The sequence below is a fragment of the Branchiostoma floridae genome, chromosome 19 (assembly GCF_000003815.2).
Source record: "Branchiostoma floridae strain S238N-H82 chromosome 19, Bfl_VNyyK, whole genome shotgun sequence".
Classification (NCBI taxonomy): Eukaryota; Metazoa; Chordata; class Leptocardii; order Amphioxiformes; family Branchiostomatidae; genus Branchiostoma; species Branchiostoma floridae.
Window position 1 is genome coordinate 1,220,622 of NC_049997.1, and position 21,014 is coordinate 1,241,635.

At 40.4% G+C, this 21,014-nt stretch overlaps 2 protein-coding genes across 2 annotated transcripts; one reads left to right on the forward strand and one right to left on the reverse strand.

The window, feature by feature from the left end:
* Positions 1-91: 91 nt before the first annotated feature.
* Positions 92-1,519, forward strand: LOC118406983 (protocatechuate 3,4-dioxygenase beta chain-like). The gene is made up of 2 exons (XM_035807387.1): positions 92-226; positions 1,107-1,519. The coding sequence occupies exons 1-2, from the start codon at positions 93-95 to the stop codon at positions 1,321-1,323; spliced, it is 351 nt and encodes a 116-aa protein (XP_035663280.1). The 5' UTR covers position 92; the 3' UTR covers positions 1,324-1,519.
* Positions 1,520-8,736: 7,217 nt separating this feature from the next.
* On the reverse strand, positions 8,737-11,814 carry LOC118407057 (collagen alpha-2(VIII) chain-like). Its single transcript, XM_035807475.1, has 4 exons — positions 11,686-11,814; positions 11,319-11,412; positions 10,466-10,682; positions 8,737-8,780 (listed from the first exon to the last, which is right to left on the reverse strand). Exons 1-4 carry the CDS (start codon positions 11,718-11,720, stop codon positions 8,737-8,739), a joined length of 390 nt encoding a protein of 129 aa, XP_035663368.1. The 5' UTR covers positions 11,721-11,814.
* Between the last annotated feature and the right edge of the window lie 9,200 nt (positions 11,815-21,014).

A 21,014-nucleotide genomic window follows, 5' to 3' on the forward strand; every position in this document is an offset into this window, starting at 1 on the left:
CAATTACTAGTACGTACTACATGAACATTATTAACTTCTGTTGAAATCGGCACCACCCCCCAGCCCCCAACCGTACCCCTCCCAGTTACTTCATGGACACCCGGAGGCTGAACTTCTGCCGTGGGAAGGTCATCACGGACCCCCAGGGGAGGTACAGCTTCATCACCATCATGCCGGGAAAGTACGGCTGGGGCTGGTACACCCGTCCTGCGCATGTGCACTTCAGGTTGGCAACTCTATCTAACTCTATCTGATTTACGACATTATAGCCCTCATCCCATCAAAAACAAATCGTTTAGAACAAGAGTTTGGAGACCTCATATCGCCATGAAATATTCTGATCTTGCAAATAACTTTCACATCTGCATAATCTATACTTGGTTACATACACCTTTAACTTGCTTAGATAATACACAGGTCACAATCCAATCATCATGTCTTACCACTGATTGTGTTTCCGGATATTTGTGGTCAGCATAACTTTACAACCTCTGGATGGATTGTAATGATATTTAGTAAGTTGATAGAGGTTTGGAATATGAAAGTCAATATTGTCGATTTTGGCCTCCTGGTATTTGACCTCGGTACTGCAGCAGAACTTCCGGTTTCTGTATCTTTCGACCTGGACGTGCTATCATCTTAATATTTTGGTGGAAGGTAGGTTGTGATGTAGTAAAGAAACTGTACATGTGTAGGTTTGCGCCCCGAGTAGCTTGGTCCGGAACAGTAGCAACGGATTTCCATGATATTTCGTATGTGTTTAGCTTTGATAGAAATAACATAAAGAATTGCAACTTGTAAATTAGAACTTAATTTTCATGATTAATGAGGAAAATCCATTACAGGACTCAAATACATGCTACATGTGTAGTTTATGGCCGCTGGCCAGGTGCCAATTATGTAAATAGGGTCTTAAATTATTGCAATAGTGCTATAATTCTTAAGTAACTAGTAAAAGATTGGACTGTCGGCATTGTGACCTGTGTAAGTTAGTTAAAGGTGTGTATAACCAGGCATAGTTTATTTAGATGTGGAAGTCATTTGCATAATCAGGCTGCTTTAATGGAGATACAAGGTCTCCGAACTCTTGTCTGTCCTTGTTCCAGGGTGACCGCCCCAGGTCGGCGGACCCTGGTCACTCAGATGTATTTCTCCGGGGACAGCAGTCTGGGTGACCACGACCCATGTGGGTTCTGTGGGTCGGAGAATCCCAGCCAGGTGGCGGAGCCTCGCGCCCCTAGCGGTGACGAAGGGAGGTACACCGTGGGAGGGACGTCATACACCATCAGTGAGGTGGCGGAGTGGGACATCGTTCTGAACTGAGAAATTTAACTTGTATTGCACTAACTATAACGGGTTTGCATGCAGGCCATTTTATGTGTCTCATCTACATAGAAAGAGATGCCCGCCCAGTAAGCCTTGCGCCGATTTTCTCGTGGTATAATTTCTGAACTAGAATTACCAGACGCACTTACCTTTTCTATAATATATCTAGCTGCATCATATGTGAACTAGAGTTCCTCGAACACATACCTTCGCCAAATAAATCAGGTTTGTTATGTAGAATGATGTCTATGTGTTATTTGATAAAGTCACACAAACTCAGTTATATATGTGAACTTTGAAAGTCATATCATGAATGCAGTGGATTTATGAACTTTCCTCATCAATTATGCCATTTAGCTGTTAAGTTGCATAATTAGTGTCTCATTGTGTAAGCCTTCCCTTAAGCTATCTACATACCAAAAATGATGACGATCCGTCAACACGTTCATATTTCCTAATTAATTGTGCAAATCAGGTCCTCATTTGCATAATTGATATCTATCGACATTTCCCTCCTTCCCAGCTACATATGTGACAAGTTTGAAAGTTCTATCGTAGAATGCAATGGATTTATAAACTTCCCTCATTAATTATTCAAAATAGCTATTTATATGCATAATTAGTATCCCATTATGTAAGACATTACTTCTATCTACGCACCAAAAATCATGACGATCTGTCAACGCGTTCTCGAGTTGCCCTCGACCAAAGTTTGACAGGAAACCGGCGCCTGCAGTTCCAAAAAACCGCTAGGGGCTCGTTCTCATTTAAATGTCGAAATGCTGTCGCCTGGCTTTACGGCTTGATATGGAGAAAATTATAGACAACATCACTGGTTCCTTCATTTTTCCACAACCCCTGTAATGTTTTACAAAAGATGCACCACAACATTCGTATAGGTTGATGGCTTAGACGGTTGTTATAGCCACGAGTCGGATTTCACCCCCTAAAAAATGGCTGTCGCCTGAGAAGAAACGAAGAATTCAAATAGTAGCCAAAAATTTAACAATTCAGTTCCCAGAATGATTGTTCGGCAGGTGAAAGCAGCTACCCAGGCCCTCTGCCCGCTCACGTCAGATCGCTCCTGTCACTGATCTTGGAGGCTGTGTGAGGTGGTTTATGCCTGTCGCCAGATTCTGTAACAAACGTTACCACCACGAGTACGATGGTTGCCACGGTTTTATTATCCACATATAAGACTAGAAATGCCAGTAATTGTGACGCTGTACATTTTTTCTGGCTTCCTAAAGAAACAAGAATGGGTTGTTGACTGTTATGTGTATCCCACCTTGCTTAACAAAATGTTGTACAGAAATGACTGTGACAAACGTTACCATTGTTCGATGCTGTCTAAGCTTTCTAATTGACCTGGTGAAGGGCTCTAGCCAGCGTCCGTTTTTCCGTCAATTGACGGAAATTTGCTGCGTGTTACGGAAACATTGTAAAACCAATCCGTCAACTTTGACGGACAAAATCCTTGGTGGATTAGCTACAGGCGGCTTGGGGACGCCATCCACGGCTGTAAAAGCCACACACTGTTTGTTTTGCTATTGTTATTATTGTTGACGAAGTGTGTCAGTGGACTTTTGCATACAATGATCTCATTAAAACCCGTTTTTCAAGGTCTTAGTTCAGTCTTTCTAACTCCTGGAATAGTGTTTCGCGACAATGGGAATTGGCTGACGGAAAAAAATTTCGAGCTGGCTAGAACCCTGACCTGGTGTAAAAAAGCTGCCCACGTTTCAAATGTCCCTTGGGACATCCACTTATACCTAAATGATGTAATTAATAAGGTAAGTCCTTTAGAAGAAAACAGGGTAAAGTTTACTGTTGTAACAAACGTTACCGGTAACGTTTGTTACCTGCCCTGTAATGTATTACCAATGGGACCGAAAATAATAAGTTGCCATTTTCTGGCTACGGTTAAAAGAGGAATTTTCCTAAACAACCAGGTAGTTGTCACTGAAAATAAAGCCGATTTATTTTTCGACCAAAAAAATGCCATTTTTGATATTTCAATGAGAACGAGTGTAGGGGGTCCACTCACAGCACTTACTCTCTGACCCAAGGGGCCATCTACCACTTAAAAATCACGACCACAGCATGTCCAGAACACGAGATATCAAAAATTGAGGTTCTGCTGCAGCACCTTAGGAAGCCGCTAGGGGTCAATTATGAAACTTGACCTTCGTTTTCCTGAACCCTACCCACCTACCAAATATCATTAAGATCCAACCAAGGCTTCTCGAGTTATGCTGTTAACACACAGACAGACAGACAGACAGACTCACACATTCTGGCGAAAGTAATAAATATGTTCCTGTGCCCTGGTATTCAAACCAAATAATCTTAAACTTAGTACAGGGGCACCTTGGACAGTTGAGATCAGTTGTGTGACACTTTTGAGTTTCCTCGAATAGAAGTTTATGGTTATTACCACCTCCTTGTTATGACATATGAAACTTATAGAAGGAATAAACATCATTGTATTTACTAGCTATATAGTTTCATTCAATTTCTTCTTTTTTTACCTACATTTATATATGGATAGATAACCTAATTGGAGATTATAGTGAAGTCAAGTCAATGTCTTTATTAATTCCCTATGGCTGTTCGTTTATTATATATTTTAATTATGGCCGCTTTTTAACAAGGTCATTATGCCAGCGAACAACAAGGCTTTAAGAATCATCCTTCCAGGTATCGCCATTTCCTTCTATGTTTTTTCAACTTCACGAATTGCGGCGTTTCCTGTAAAAGTGTGCCATGTCACCACCCATGATTATAATATACATGGTAACATTCGATATCATTCATGACCATCATACACATATTTACATAATTAAAAACACGTGGCCAGACGGTTCAATGTTTATTGATTTCCTACCATCGGTTTACATCTCCCATGCTCAGTAGTCCAGCTACAAGCAAGTCGTCTCCAGTCAGTCTGTGAACTGGTTTCACAAAGATTTCAGTTGTTTTCATTTTTCACGTCATCTGTCCTGCACTGTCGCCGCTAGGGGGCGCGGCTGACAGGGACACAAAACGCGTCATACAAGACAGGTGTGCTACCCTGGCGGCCAGCCGTGGAGATGCTTCAATGGGGAGGGACCAGTAAATAAACTCTCTGTTTGATGAACACACACTGTGTAATGTTTTGTACTAAACCTCTGAGTTTCATAAATGCGTTTGCTTCATTTCATTTCAGGTAGTAAAGTAAACGGCTGGGCATTTCTGGCTCAAAACCGCCTGATTGGTAATGTTGTCAATATTTGTAAAACATTGATGAAACACTAAATGAGAAACGTTATGGTGTATTTTTCACTGGTAGCCAGGGATAATCCATTGCTGGGATGCAGGGATGATCCATTGTTGGTTATGATCAATGCATAACAACGATGATGTTGCTAGCGCCCCTCTCAAGGCTGTTTCTGGAAAGTCCCTTTTACCTAACCAGGTATCTAATTAGTATCGTGTAATCGGGCGGGCTCTCTTCGGGGATGTGTGGGCTCTCCGCCGCCCGAGTCAACGATTGCGCTCGGTAGCAGTTTCAAGCTGTTTGGTGCACTAATGAACACCGAACGTGTACATAAAACTACTACCGAGCGAGACAGTTGATTCGGGCGGCGGAGAGCCCCACGGTACAGCCCCGAAGAGATCCCGCCCAAGTCACGGTAGACTGGGTACCAGTTTACCTTTTACCACGCAGCGCTGCTTTTGAAAAGTGAATTTTGGTAGACATATTGCGTGAGATTATTTGTTACAATTTAAGCAAGTAAATATACTTTTTAAAAGATTTTTTCCATATTCATTTTTTTTCATTATTCATTTTCACACATTTTTAAAAGACAGATCTGAGTGGATGATGTGTTACATTGTTCATCTTGACGTTTTTTCCAGATGCGCAACTCACAATTCTAATGTGTTAAACATCACAAACTTAACCTTACGTTTAAACTGCTGACTGAAGCTATTCTCTAATTAAACATTGTTTAGACTTACAGTCACAAGATGACACTTTCTTCGTCCAAAAAACAACTACTAATCTCGGCAATTTTCCTGGGCGCAGGATTAAGAAGCATTGGATTTCTAAACTTTTATCACAGCCACCATGCAAAATGTGCAGTACAGCTTGCCACTAAGCCACAAGCCAGTATTGATTTGAAAAAAGCTTGCAGTTTAAGCTCTATGCCAGGTGAGTCTTGTAGGAAAGGCAGGAAGATGCTCGTCTGTTTGTGAGCATGGAGGTGTGTGTGTGTGTGTGTGTGTGTGTGTGTGTGTGTGTGTGTGTGTGTATTATATATAGAGAGAGAGACTGTATATGTTTTTGTGTGTAATTTTTTGCATGTATTGCGCAGCGTTTTGTCAGCTAAAAGTGTGCGCACTGATACCTTCCCTTAGTCCAGGTGGAGGTACATTAACGTTGTGACACAAGAGATGCGAGGATTTAGAAAGACATGGGGCCTCAGAATTTTAGAGACATCCCTAGTAACTTTAATATGATTTGATACAGGGGCACATTTCGGACCTTTTCTGATTCAAGTGCTGGGAAAATGAAATTTGGGAGTTCAAAGATGTAACAAACTGCATGTGAGTGCTTAAAGTCGTCTCAAACTGCATTTTTGTGGCTTGAAAATTTTGAATGTAACTTTCTCTGGAATAGATTGCTTGCTTGCTCAATATCATACATTCCCTAGAACCTCTGTCGGCTATGATTTGCCCCCATTGTAGATTTTTTACCGGCTTTGATAGCCCACAAGCTACAGGTTTGTGACATGTGAATGTGGTCTGTGTTGTCCTCATCATACTCTACCAAGACGTCGCCTTCAGATCTGGGATTACGGGACTTGTGGCCTGTGGATATGCCGTGTTTGGGCGTGTCCTTGAGGGTTTGCGCTAGTGTGCAGTCTGGTACCTTTGTCTCAGACCTGCCTGTTTGCTAATGTAAGGTACGGTCAGCAGAGGGGTTATTATACAGGCAAGCTCTGGACATGCGGGCTCCCCGAGGGGTTATTATACAGGCAAGCTCTGGACATGCGGGCTCCCCGTGCTCGGACATATTTACCAATGGCGGCCATATCTCTGACCCTGTACCTGACCGCTACAGGCGCGCCGTACGATCTAATGTGTGCCTTCCTCTGCCGTGCGTGTATCTGTGGGACTGATCTGGTACGAGGGACCGTGCTGTAGGATGGATGTTTGCCGCCTAGCCGGGTGGAGGGAGGAAGGGCCACCTCAGCTACAGCGGCGTAGAAAGGCACAGCGTCATCCCCGTCGCCTTGACCGGGCACCCGGAGAGTCAGGGGTATGAGAGGCGCCGTGTGTTCTCGTTGTTGTAGTACTCGTCGGGAATTTCCCAGAAAGGATGTTCTACCCAAGGCCGTGTGTTGTAGTACTGTGTGTAGTACTCATCTGGGATCTCCGAGTAAGGAGGTTGTACCCTCGGCCTTTCGTTGCAGTAGTTGTAGCAAGGGTTGTAGAAGTCGTCGGGAATTTCGCTGTACTGATGCTTATGGCCTGCGGTGGTCTGTGAGGCCGAGTCCGCCACAGCGCCCGAGACGGCACCGCCGCCTGCCCCGCCTAGCAACCAGCGACTCAGGGAGACGACAGCCGGAGCAGGTGGGCTGCCCGGCCGGGAACAACGCGTCTTTCTAACGATACATGCCACTAACACTGCTACATGCTCAACCCCTACTACAACTACTACAGCAATCACTGTGGTGGTCCATACAGAGCACGAGCACCCCTCCTTTACTGGCGGCACAGTGACGGTTTCATTTGTGGTAGGGATCGTCTGATTCAGGGGGACCTTGGTTGTCATGGTGATTGGTGTTTCCGTGGCCATCTTGGTCCTCTTTTCTGCACAGACAGTTCCATTAGGAGTGCTGGACACGGGCGTGGTGAAGACATGTCGGTATGTCTCCCCCCGGACGGTGTCGACATGACACGTCACATTCAGCATTTCTTCATGACCAAAGGTGCTGACATTTCTGCTGTGGCCATCAGCAAACGACGTGTTTTTATTGTCATCATTAGCCAGGATACCTGACACAACTACAGCAATGATTTTGGGTTGGTGGGACTTGTATACACCCATGGGAACAATCTGCAGAGTAGTGTCTTCCCCCAAGGCTACCTTGACGCTTCCGACAGCTTCCCAGGCATGTGTGCACGAGTGGCTGATGTTTGAAACGTGTTTGTCTGATTCTGTGTTGACTGACATGGCTACAAATGGAAGGTCATACTTTATCTGGTTTGTTGTGGGCAACATTAATCTCAATGTTCTACATCGATTGGCATGGTCCTGATCCAACTGACCTAGGCGTGAGGTGCTGTTGTGGTGTATGCGGACGTGATATTGCTGTAGTCCAGGACCTTTGGTGATGCAGAAAAGCGCTTGGTTAACCCTAACTGCAAAGGTCTTGCCGGCAAAGCGGTAGTAATCATAATCAAGACGCCAGTTCATTACCGAAGGAGCAGAATCATCGAGAGCAAGCAATCTATTCCCACTCAGCGCCAGCGCTCCTAGTTTGTGTAGTCCGTCCAAGGTCTCCCATGTAAGACACGTCAACGCATTTCGGCTCAAATCTAGCCTGACAAGCCTTGTCAATGACTTAAACGCCTGAGGAGGAATTATTTCGATAGAATTTGCTCTCAGAGACAGTTGGCCTAACCATTTCAGGTTGTGAAACCAAGATGGGTCGATGCTTTGTAATGCGTTATTGTCGAGTAGCAATACATTTAGGTCAGTAAGGTTCTGGAAGCATTTTGGATCTATGATGCTTATGTTATTGTGGGACAATGACAGGGTATGCATCAACTCTGGAGATTTCAAACCATCGAACCAGGCTCGCTTGACGTGAGTCAAGTTGTTGTAATCAAGCTGCAAGGAGCTCAAGTAAGGAAAGGCGGCCAAAGTGCCCTGCTCTAAACCTGTGATTCCACATTCCACCAAAGCAAGCTCACCTATATTTACTGAAGACTTCTGAGGAGGGCGTAGTTTCTGAATGGAGAGCACCCCAAATCTGAACCCCCTAACCGCCACATCTTGTACATCGGGAAGGCACAGTGAAGTTGGCTGGGAGGAGTTCTGCACAAAACGCGCGGGTTGTTGCTGTAGCTGCGCGTTGCATAACATACAAGTGCCTCGCGTACGCAAACCCAAACCGTGTGACCTGCGGAAAGGGACGCAATCTGTCCACTGATTTGTGTACTTGCACCCAGGAAAACATGCCGAGTCTAAACCTACACATCCAACTACAATAGCGAGAATAGTTACAATCCTCGGTACTACTTTGAACATGATAGGTATAGTCAACAATGGCTACGTTAACACCCAACTAATGGCCTAAAACAAAGCCTTTCTCTCTCCTTATAAGTTAACTGGCGTCTGCGAAGATCGTTCAGGTTTCATCCGCTTTCGGGACGGGTGAACAACCGGCCGGCTGTCTCACCTGAAAAAAAGAGGCAAAATCTTTGTGACATTTCTATTTTATCAATTACTGTGAGCAGGTGGACATCGAACTCCAAGGGTTTCTGGAGAAATAGCAGAAATTGGCCACATTGGCATAAAAATGTACCAGAGAAGTTATCTGGCTAGTTCATTAACACTCAAAACTCTTCAGCTTTTTTTCCGCCTGCTCAGAACAATTCAGTACACTCCATTTTATCAATAGTACTATATGCAATCCCATTCATTACAGCAGGAGATATCCCTTACTGTATACAATTAGGTAATTACAACAAATTTCTGTTTTAGACCTTAGAACTGGTACTTAGTGTAAACGATACGTTAAACTCAACTTGCTCATCTATTCGTATTACTTGTTACTCGGGTTAATCCATGTTTATCCACTTCTTCGTTTGTACGTAACGTACGCTAGGTGCGGTTGTCGAAGGCCTTACAAAAGTCGAAAACTTTGGTTGCGTCAATAAAGATCTGCTAGTCAACGTGGGTTACAAAACGTAACTCTTGAATTCGATTACATCCTCTGGATATCATTCAGTCGAATATTTATGTATTTGGTCAATTTCTACGATTCATTTTTATAGGAGCATTAGAGTCTGATAGAGACCAGTAAAGAAACGGTTTGGCACAATGGAAACAACCAAGTAGCAACCGACCAAACAAACAAACATCAGATTGTGAGTCCTTATCGTCCATCGGAAATGTAACTGTATATCTAGTCATGTAACATCTTACCATAGTTCCCAGCATTCAGACATACCGTCACTGATACTCTTTATTAAATGATTTGTGATCATAGAATACATCCATGAATAACAAAACTTAAGTTGGTAGTAACATACCGTTAGCTGTTTTCCGGGAACTTAACAAAACATCATGAAAATCGAATGTTTGACAAATCATGATTACAAAAGAAACAGTGAAGGTAATTCTAATCATTTGAAGAAAAACAGAGTGAATGGATCATTACCTGGCCATACTGCTGTTATAATTTCTGTACGATATTCAGTTAGTCCTTTATGGAGCCGACCCTATCATGGTTCGCAGGCAGTAGAGTCCATTCCAAGTCAACGCGATGGTTTTTGTATAATGTTTAATAAGTTTGAATCATCTTGAATAAACGAATATCAAGTCACAATAGTTCTAAATAAATAAATAAATGAAAATGCAGACTTCAAGATATTTGGATTTAGTTGGATATTTTGGAATTATTATGAATTGGATGTACAAAAATCTCGTTATTTTCATCTATTTTCAATATCTTTGTGTGTCTTTCTCTGTTGGAAATATCTGACAATATTTGGAACATTTTCGAAATGGTACATTTGGTTTTATTGCGCCATAAAAGTATGTGCTAAACCACGCCTGTTTTCTGCTTTAGTGTGTTTTTTTCTGCTTAAAATTATCTAAATATATCACATTCTATACCCTGACTATTTTCTTAGTGTCAAACAATCAGAGAAACTCATAGAAAGCTGAAATGGCGTTAAAATCGCGCACAAAGTATGTCTCCTAGACAAATATTTTCAACAAATCAAAGCATTTTTGGCAACAACAACCGTGGTGGTGACTTGGAATGGGCTCTAACTGTGTTTGATTGTTATTTATGCTGTGTGCGAAGGCTAGCACAACTTAACTGTCTGTGAACGTAAGACAAGCAGTACATCTTACCGTAGTGAAAGGGCCCGTCGAACCCCGGTCCGCGCCCACCGTAGTCAGCGGGCCCGTCGAACCCCGGTCCGCGCCCACCGTAGTCAGCGGGCCCGTCGAACCCCGGTCCGCACCCACCGTAGTCAGCGCGCCCGTCGAACCCCGGTCCGCACCAGGGCCCCTGGCAGTCGTCGGGAGGTTTGGCCTGAGGGTGGCCAACTGGCTGGGCGTCGCCCCGCTGAAAGACGAATGATATATCAAGAATTAGCTCTTACAATTATCTGTCATACATAAAATTTGATTATATTATTTTAATTACGAAATTAGCAAAAATCATTACCATTCGGTTTGTAAGGTTTGGAAACAAAATTTAGTTTATTTTGTACAGCTACAAGCCTACACACAAGACTTGACTGTTCAACTGCTAATCGTTCAAACAAACATTAAGCGCAGAATATTAGACGATTTACCGTTATCTTACTGTTACAATTATCTGTTTAATATTTAGCACGGACAGAGGACAATTCTAGTGCAATAATTGCCACTAGAATTCCTTTTTGACAAAGAGCTGCTACAAGCAATACGTCAACTAACGACGCGTTCACTTCATCCTACATGCAGGTTGTGGTACTATTTCAATGTCGTAGAATTTTAAAATTGCGTTGACAGAAAAAAACACAGACAAGGATATCAATCTAAGACAGTCTTTCCCGTCAAAATTAAGACGTTTAAATTTTGCAAGACGCAAGCGCGAATATCCCAAGAATGGATGCCTTCAGATTGCGCCACACGAAGAACGCACGTCGAGCGCAAGGCGGTGACCCGGCCGCAATCCGAAAAGAAATTACGTGTACGGAGTGAGAAAGGTAGTTACCGGCGGAGGGGCCCGCTCGTCCCGTCCGGCCTTTCCCGGTGCGGCAGGGCGGCTGCAGCCCGGCAGGAACAGTCCGGAAAATGACCGGCAGTCGCTGAAAAGTGATGTAGGAACAAAAATTAGTTCACTCCATCGGGCTGTGTTCAATCTATCCATGTCAAAAAGGAGATTAAGATGCGACACAGGTCCAGCCAGCATGGACCAACTAGGCTAGGGTCCTGAGCAAAATCACAATTCTTCTATTCGTAGGGAACGTTAAAGCGTAGAGCCTTGTTGGCGGTCAGTTCTTCATGATCCTTCATAAGCAAGCCGAAAACCTTACGACGAACGTGCCCAAATGTTCCAGAGGTGTCACAAGAGAACTTACCGGTGGATCAGGCGGCGGCGGCTGTTCGTTCTCATGACTGCATCATCACCTTCCTCGGGCCGTAAAAATGGAAGTTGTCGTCTCTGCACTTTCCTGTTTCAGGTCTGTTCTTCAGAACATCAATAACTCCTTCTCAAACCTCACGGTCCGTAGCCATGGCAACGCTACAGACGTCAGTCCTACCAAGGAGGTCATATTTCCTCAGTCCTACGGTGTGCTATTTCACAAATGTGGGTGCGGAAAGTTGAAACATACAAGTGAAATGCTTTGCTGCCTTGATCAGCGGTTAGATGACTGTATCCACTTTTCTGTGAAAATTTGTAAGGGATGGAAAGAAAATGCAGGCCAAGGCCAGAACAAACCGCATTTCCGTTACCATAACGACTGTGCAATAGTAAAGCGAAAAAGGTTAAATGTTTTCCTACTGCTTCAACTCACTCATTCCTATTTTACTATTTCCTATATAAAAGTTTAATATTCGTGAGTGGTTGCGTATGTGTGCGTGTGTGTGTGTGTGTGTGTGTGTGTGTGTGTGTGTGTGTGTGTGCGAGTCAAAAGTATAAATGCAAGTGGTTTTATAGGAAGTTCGTTTTCTCATCAAATGAGTTGAAATTTGGCACAAAGGTACAGGTACACATGTTCTTGAGACTGAAATATCTCAATTTGTTCTTCATATCTTCAAGATAGACTGAGCAGATTTCAAGGTGACTAATCCCCTACATGTCTGTCACAGGATCAGTTCCTCTAGATCTGACGAACATAGAAACACAGTAAAAAGCAAGAATGACACCTGTATGGTAGCACTCTCTATAGGTTACATGCCAATCCCTAAACTCCCTGCGGTTTTACAGCTGCAAGAACGAAGTTGGATTCATAGCCGAACACGTGTGTGTGAATGTGTGTGAACAGTCCAGTTAGACAACATTTATTAGGCACATACAAGTGAGGGAGAGTGGGGGTGGGAGGGGAGAGGGGGAGAGAAGGGATACAGAAAAGGGGATACAGAATGGGAAGGTGGGGACAAAGGTTAGGAGAGAGAGAGAGAGAGAGAGGAGAGAGAGGAAAGAGAGAGGGAGAAAGAGAGAGAGAGGATATTTAGAGAGAGAGGGGAGAAAGAGAGAGGAGAGAGAGAGAGAGGATAGAGAGAGGAAAGAGATAGGAAGAAAGAGAGAGATCTAGAGGATAGAGAGAGAGAGAAAGAAAGAGAGAGAGCACATGATACTACTGGGGGGGGGGGTCATAGAGAGAGACACGCCACCCTCTTCTTGATCGTATTTTCGCGTTTTAACTTATCGCCTTTTTATCGTAAACCTTTCTCTGTTCAGCTATATCTACCAATTCTGGTTAGCCACAAGTGGCTTTTGGGTGTAAATAATTCAGTTTCTTTGACGTACTATTGAAAAATTCCACCAACTGGAGTAAACACAATTACCGTCCGTACAATAATATGCATGGCGTAAAGATAAAACAGCTTCATTAGGAGCAGGAACGTTTTTCGATTTCATATCCCTCATGTTAGTGCAGTGTCCCAACATAATTGTCTGAGTGTGAAACGGTGGATAAGCAGGCATAAGAATTGAAAGCGTACATTTACTTTGAAACTTACATTTAAAACGGTTAGACATCTAGGTAATAACTAAAAGTAATCCAATGTCTATAACTGGACAAAAATTGAAGATTTATTTCTATCACTGAAGAAAAGTGATGGATGTCACTCGGAACGTCCGAAAGAAAATCTCCGATTCTATCCAAATGTTGCGATGGAATTGCCTTTAAATATTACTTTAGACAGTTATGGAGAAACCTGGCACCCATTTGTTTTGTCAAAGTATTTTCTATTTTTCGAATTTCTACTTCTTGAATAGGGTATCCATTCGTTATGCCTTGTTCATTTGATTGTATGGATGACATCCTCGAGCTCTGGGAACCCCAAACTGACGCGAGCGTAAGAATAAAAAAAGGTTGGTTTTACTGGGGAATTTGATATAAGTGGTCGGGAAGATATGAAGAACTAGAGTTCCACGACCCCATACCTTCACGAAAATGATCCCAATTATAACCTTCACAACGCTGTATCAATTGTGTGTCATTAATTATGCAAATAATGTTCTCATTTGCATGAATTATACTAGTTGATCATCAACAACGGTCGTACACAATCTAGGTTAAGAAAAAGGCTTTTATCGCATTTTCTGATAATTGAGGTCCTCATTTGCATAATTAATGTTTGACGGTGTTCACCTGTGCATAACTTTCAAATGCTACAAGTATGTGTAGTTCCAGTCATTTATTACAATGACGTTATAGCATTTCAAAATTAATTATGCAAATTAGGTCTTTATTTTGAATAATATATATAAGAAAGACAAAAGTTAATGAAATCAATCACATGTAAGTCAAATGTATCTCTACCACACACAAATCTCTATGTACATAGGTCAATACATTTATCACGCCATGCAAAAAAGAAACTGTACCATTCCTAAATAACTTCTGACAAATATTGTGTCGCTAGTAGCATAGAAATACCCAACCTGATGTATGCTTTAGCTCCCTTTAATACCTACCGTAGATTCTACTAGTATTGTATTAGCCGAAATTGTTGCAATATACCATATATGTGTAGTATTAGACCATACCTTTTGTTATATGTACATTGCCATACATTGTTACTTTAAAAATTTGCAATTGTTGCGCAATAAACCATCGTATCGTATCGTATCGTATATATCTATCAATATTCTTTTCCTTCTGAGTTACAAATGTCACGTGTTGCAATGGTCCTATAATGGAACTGTGTTTACACGATTGCCTAATTAATTATACAAATTAGATACTGATATGCATAATTAGTATGTAATGTATGAAGCATCGCTTAATCTATCTACATACCTAAAATCATAACAATCTTCTTGAGTTATTCCCTTTCAAAGTCTGACATTAAACCTGCCCTGCAGTTTTAAAACACGCCGCTAGGGGTCCCAACCTGATACCACTTACTCTCGCTCGGCATCAAGAGCTGTCAGACCAGGAAGTTCATACAGCATCAAACTAGGAAGTTCCGTACCGTAACAGGCTGCTAGGGGGCAAAATCTAATCGTTTCCAGGTCTCATCAAGACCTACCCAATACAATCCATCCAGGCGTTCTTGAGTTATGCTTGTCTTCTACATACATACATACATACATACAAACAAACGCTACCCAAAATGTAATTATGATTAGAAAAAAAAATTATAACCTTCTTGGCGAAGGTAATGAGGTAAGACACGGAGTATGGTATAACAAATAATATTCTTCATTGTTCTTTCATGTTTCTTCTTTGACTTTTGAAAATACTTTTTTGGCATTCTTTGACATCAGTATCCGTTTTCCGATATTTGTTGACAATCTACGGCAAATATTTTCTCCTTTTACAGCTGCTTTGTACGTTTTACATTACGGTCTTTGGAAACGGCCGAAAATTGATGCACGCGCGGATGTCAGCCATAAATAATATGCCCCTAATCATGTGACTGCAAAGAAGCTCTCTGATTGGTTTATCAGCAGTATGTGCCTCTGGAATGGGGTTTTTTAAAGGTCTGCAATAACAAAACCTATATTATTTTTCTTGGGACTAATTTTTTTTTTTTTTAATTGGAAAAAAATGGGACGGGAAATCCGAGAAGCAACTAATTAAATTGGTGTGGCCTTATACTGAGTTATTCCCTTTCAAAGTCACGACTATACTTTAATAGCATGGAGTCTTAGCATGGAAGTGCCGTAGTCATTTACACCCTACTTCTACTACTACACTATACCTTGTCTTTATTATTGATTAAAGAAAATAACCACACCCCAAGAGAATTAGAGTCGAGTAACTTTATAACATTTAGTAACTTTATTGAATAAAAAGTAAACAGAACATAGTTTTGATAAATATCTAATAGTATATATATTCTCATCGACTGACGATCGTTGTACAAACTTCGCTTGTGTCATATATACACATATATACATATTATTTACATATATACATAGATACATTATATAACATACTATCACTCCTTGATTGTATAATCCTTCATTACTAATACTAGGAATCAAATGTCTTCATTATAAAAACCATAACTTACTACTGTAACTGCAGTACTAACTAATCCGAACTCAAACTGCGAGTTCCAAAATTCAAAACAGAAGATGTACATAATGAAAACAAAACTTTGCTTTTATCATATAAACATAAAAACATATTTACATATATACATACATATAATCACCCCTTGACTGTACAATCCTTCATTATTATTAAGAATCATATGTCTTGATTTTTAATGCAAAGCAACACAAGTCTTCATTAATATAATTTCAGGGAGTGAGTGAGTGTGAGTGAGCATTGCTTGAACAAGTGCAAAAACTGTAACTTGGGTACTGAAGTAGTGAGTTCCAAACTTCGAAACAGAAAAAAAATGCATGTGTATAATACATTGTATAAATATGAAATTCTTTTATGTTCAGTTGTACATAAGGCAACAGTCTTTACTATAATGTGTTCTGAAACTGCAGCTTGGGTGCTTAGCTTTTTTAAAAACTTTTGAATTGTTGAATTGCAGAACATTATCTGCAATATGGACTAATCCAAACGAGGAAAAAAGATATGTTGCAATCTAATAGAATTGATAACTGTTCAAAAACTAATTGGAACATGTAAAACATGTTGCAGTCTTTTTCATCGTCCTTTTAAATTTCCAAACCCAGAGGAGTAGTAGATTGTGCACATGTGCCTTGTCCACGTCCATAGTAACACAAAAAGAAAGGAAAAGGTTGTAATAATTAAACAATATACATGTAGGTGCACCTCACCCCTGTAAACATAATAGAGACACTAAAAGCCTCAATAGCATATTAATATATGTTATATGCCATTATTACGTGAAAAAAATGTCACTAAAATGGACCTTCTTCCATCAAGACACTGGCACAAAAAACAGTCTCCATAAGTATGGAACTTCTTTCATTTCATAAAGATTCTTGTGAAAAAAACACTGGTCACCAAAGAGGAACCATACACACACACAACATGCAGAAGCCTAGGGGCCAAAAAAAATTATTGAATGCCTATCGCGAAGAAAGAATATAGAAGCCTATATGAAAAGGAGAAATATATAGAAGCCTCCGCGCAAGGAAGCAGGAATGATACTGAGGTGCAGAAAAAAACCTACCTCAAGTCTGTCTTTCTTCCATAATATACAGATTCTGGCACAAAAGTGACACTGAAGCAAAGAGGAATCATACAAGCCTACAGGCTAAAAAAAATGATTGAATTGCCTATGCAGAAGAAAGAATATAGAAGCCTATATGAATAAAGGCCTCCGCGCATTACCGGCTAATATCACCAGGTATAGCTATAGTTAGTTAGTATAGTTAGTATAATCATAACTGAACTGAACTGAACTGTATAAGTATAGCATAGTTATAGTATAGTTAGTATAATTAGTATAAAGGACCTTGTCACAAAAAACACTGGTCACTTGAAGACTCTTTTTTTGATCCATAGAAGATCATGGTGTAAATAAACACTGATAAATAACGAAGGCCTTAAGTTCTTCCGCAGTATAAAAGACTCTGACATTGACAAAAACACCTGGTTACAGTCACAATAAGTAAGACTTTCTGTACTATAGGCATCCTGGTGTAAGGACCCACAATCAGGTTACCATAAGTTAATGACCTGCAAGTATTGATTAGGGGTGGATACCGGCTCACTGCATCGGATTCTGTCCTACGATGTATACAACATCTAAAACCTCAGAGTCCAAATGAAGACTTAGAACAAAGTACAAAATGTAAATATATTCATAATAGGTATCTTCTAAACCTCTTTGCCTGAATCATACAAGACTAGTCTTAATTCATATTCTACTTTCTTCTATGTTGGTTTACTTTAATAGGTTAAAAGTTGAATTGCTAGGAGAAAACATTCAAGATATCCATGAGGTACCATATGTTGCTGAACCGGTATCCACCCCTAGTATTGACGTTTTCACCAAAGTGACACAAGTTTATCTGAAATGGTTAATGGTCTGCATGATGAAGGTGCTACTGTCGTCATTGCTGTTGTTGGGATGGCTCCAGATAACAGGAGACAGAAGCTGTTCTTCCACCATTGTTAGCGTATGGTCGGGAGGATGGGCTTTTCCAACATCCTTGACAGAACAGTTGTGTACAACATAGAAGTGGTGTGCAAGTGTTGGACAGGGAACGATGGCAAGATTGTTTGTATGTTTCCATAAACTTTTCACTGACATGACCGTTTCATACCTTTGCCAAAAAAAGTTAACCTTTTTCAAGTGCGGTGTGTCGTGTTGACTCAAGTATGCAAATGACGTCCAAATTTACATACATTACATCAGCTGATCATCATCTCTGCTAAAAAAGTTAGATTAAAGTATGCAAGTCTTATCTTGCAAAGATGGTTATTCTACTAGATATTGGTTATTCTATTAGATTTTGTTAAGTTATGATTTGCATGATTTATGTCTATATAAAATTCCTGCCTTTATACAAATTGTCTATATAATTATAGCATTTTCCATTGATCATGCAAATCAGTTCCACATTTACATAACTAATCAATTGATATCAAATTTTTCTATTATCGAATGCAGTGAATTTCTAAATTCATAAGCAAATCAGATACGAGCTAGACAGGCAACATTTGCGAGCAAATACAGCACATTTCAGCCATCTCCCACCCCATGCAAAAATGACTGTTTCAAAAGTGAACTAAAAAAGGCGACTCCCATGTCAATTGCATTCCATCCGCAAGGAAGGATGATAGTTACTGTAGTATATGCACATGAAAGAAAGAAATTATCAATAAGTAGCCTATTTATGTGCAGGATAATAAATGTATGCACAAGAAATAAGGAACGATAAATGACTACGCGCAAGGAAGAATGGTAGGAGCAATTCTACGTGCAAGAAAGAGGAATGATAAAAGCCTACGCGCAAGGAAGAATGATAGAAGCAATTCTAAGTGCAAGAAAGAAGAATGATAGAAGCCTACGCGCAAGGAAGAAGCAATTCTAAGTGCAAGAAAGAAGAATGATAGAAGCCTATACGCGCAAGGAAGAATCATAGAAGCAATTCTAAGTGCAAGAAAGAAGAATGATAGAAGCCTATACGCGCAAGGATGAAGCAATTCTAAGTGCAAGAAAGAAGAATGATAGAAGCCTATACGCGCAAGGAAGAATCATAGAAGCAATTCTAAGTGCAAGAAAGAAGAATGATAGAAGCCTATACGCGCAAGGAAGAATCATAGAAGCAATTCTAAGTGCAAGAAAGAAGAATGATAGAAGCCTATACGCGCAAGGATGAAGCAATTCTAAGTGCAAGAAAGAAGAATGATAGAAGCCTACGCGCAAGGAAGAATCATAGAAGCAATTCTAAGTGCAAGAAAGAAGAATGATAGAAGCCTACGCGCAAGGAAGAATCATAGAAGCAATTCTAAGTGCAAGAAAGAAGAATGATACTCAGTGAGAAGCCTATACGCGCAAGGAAGAATCATAGAAGCAATTCTCAATTCTAAGTGCAAGAAAGAAGAATGATAGAAGCCTACGCGCAAGGAAGAATCATAGAAGCAATTCTAAGTGCAAGAAAGAAGAATGATAGAAGCCTACGCGCAAGGAAGAATCATAGAAGCAATTCTAAGTGCAAGAAAGAAGAATGATAGAAGCCTACGCACAAGGAAGAATCATAGAAGCAATTCTAAGTGCAAGAAAGAAGAATGATAGAAGCCTACATGCAAGAAAAAGATGGTAGCATAAATATATATTGCCTACACACAAGAAAGAATGTATTAGTCTATGCGAAAAAAAAAGGAATAATACAAGCCTTTTCATGAGGAAGAAGGAATGATAGATTCTAAAGCCTACATGCTAGAAAATAGTGGTGATATCAGATCGGATGCTTCAAACCAAGCTGGGCATTAAGACTCTGAAAGATGGTGTAACAGTTACATGTATTTATCATATCATGCATGTACCATAGGGGTTGGTAATGTTACACTGTACCTGTGCACAGGAAAGAAGGTCAATTATAGAAGCCGATTAATATCGGATAGATAGAAGTAAGAGCTGCTAAGTGCTATTAGAAAAAAAGGTTAATAGCATCCCACCCACAAGAAAGGACGATAGCAGCATATGCACAAGAAAGAAAGAAATTTTCATTAACTTAGCCTAATGTTGTTAAAGATTATAATCTACTACTAGTGTACAAGAAATAAGGAATGATAGTAGCCTACGCACAAAGAAGAATGATAGAATTACCTACCCAGAAGAAAGAATATGGAAGAGAAGGTGAAAAAAGGGAGGAATAATAGAAGTCTAATTGCGCAAGGAAGCAGGAATTATCCTTAAGTCTATATACATGCAAGAAAAAAGTGACAATGATTATACATGCTTAAGCGCTTCAAACCAAGCCATTAGCACTCTTCAGAAGCAATATAGTATACAGGCCTATGCTCACGCAAGAAAAGGGTTGATAGACAAGAGCTGCTTAAAGAAGGAATTAATAGATACCATCCCACCCACAAGAAAGGATGATAGCAGCATATGCACAAGAAAGAAAGAATTATGATTACGTAGCCTATGTTCAAGATTATAAATCTACTACAAGAGCACAAGAAATAAGGAATGATAGTAGCCTACACGCAAGGAAGAATGATAGAAATGCCTAGACCCAGAAGACATAATATGGAAGATGATGTGAAAAAAGGAAGGAATAATAGAAGTCTTCTGTACATTTGTCTGTGGCATACAGTTAGCCTTACATACATTAATTAAATTAGACCCGGAAAAGTCCAAGGCCACATTACCTGCGCATTATATAACATGTTGTCTTTGCTAGCATAAATGTGCCTTAAGTTTCTAGACTTATCTAATTCTGCAAATCATAACTTATGAGCTAACCTTATGAATCAAATAGTAATGATTCATCAACAACTTCTTGAGTTACTCAAGTTTGCAAAATCTGAAACGAAATTGGCCCCTGCAGTTAAAACAAGAAATCTTTTTAAAAAAGCTGTGCCTTGCCGCGTATTTTATGTTATTTTGGTAAGTTAGACTAGATTCTACGCTTAAAAATCCCGAGTTCCACATGTCGCCCCCCTCCCCCTCATTATCATAATTTATGTCAGATGAATTATTGGCACATTAAACAGGTTTTGTAAAACTTTTTGACCCGCAATGAATATGCATTATTTTTTATTACAACTAAGTTCCTTCTGATGCAATTTGTGATATATAATTATATGAACATGGTGAGTTAAAGCGTAGATTTATTACGCTG

Bases quoted from the DNA above. Each gene is read 5' to 3' on its own strand.
- LOC118407057 (XM_035807475.1), bottom strand. From the start codon at position 11,720: ATGAGAACGAACAGCCGCCGCCGCCTGATCCACCG. The intron at 11,413-11,685 runs GTAAGTTCTCTT...ATCACTTTTCAG, and splicing joins CGCCGCCGCCTGATCCACCG to CGACTGCCGGTCATTTTCCG. The intron at 10,683-11,318 runs GTAACTACCTTT...TTCGTCTTTCAG, and splicing joins ACGAGCGGGCCCCTCCGCCG to CGGGGCGACGCCCAGCCAGT.
- LOC118406983 (XM_035807387.1), top strand. From the start codon at position 93: ATGGACACCCGGAGGCTGAACTTCTGCCGTGGGAAGGTCATCACGGAC. The intron at 227-1,106 runs GTTGGCAACTCT...TCCTTGTTCCAG, and splicing joins CCTGCGCATGTGCACTTCAG to GGTGACCGCCCCAGGTCGGC.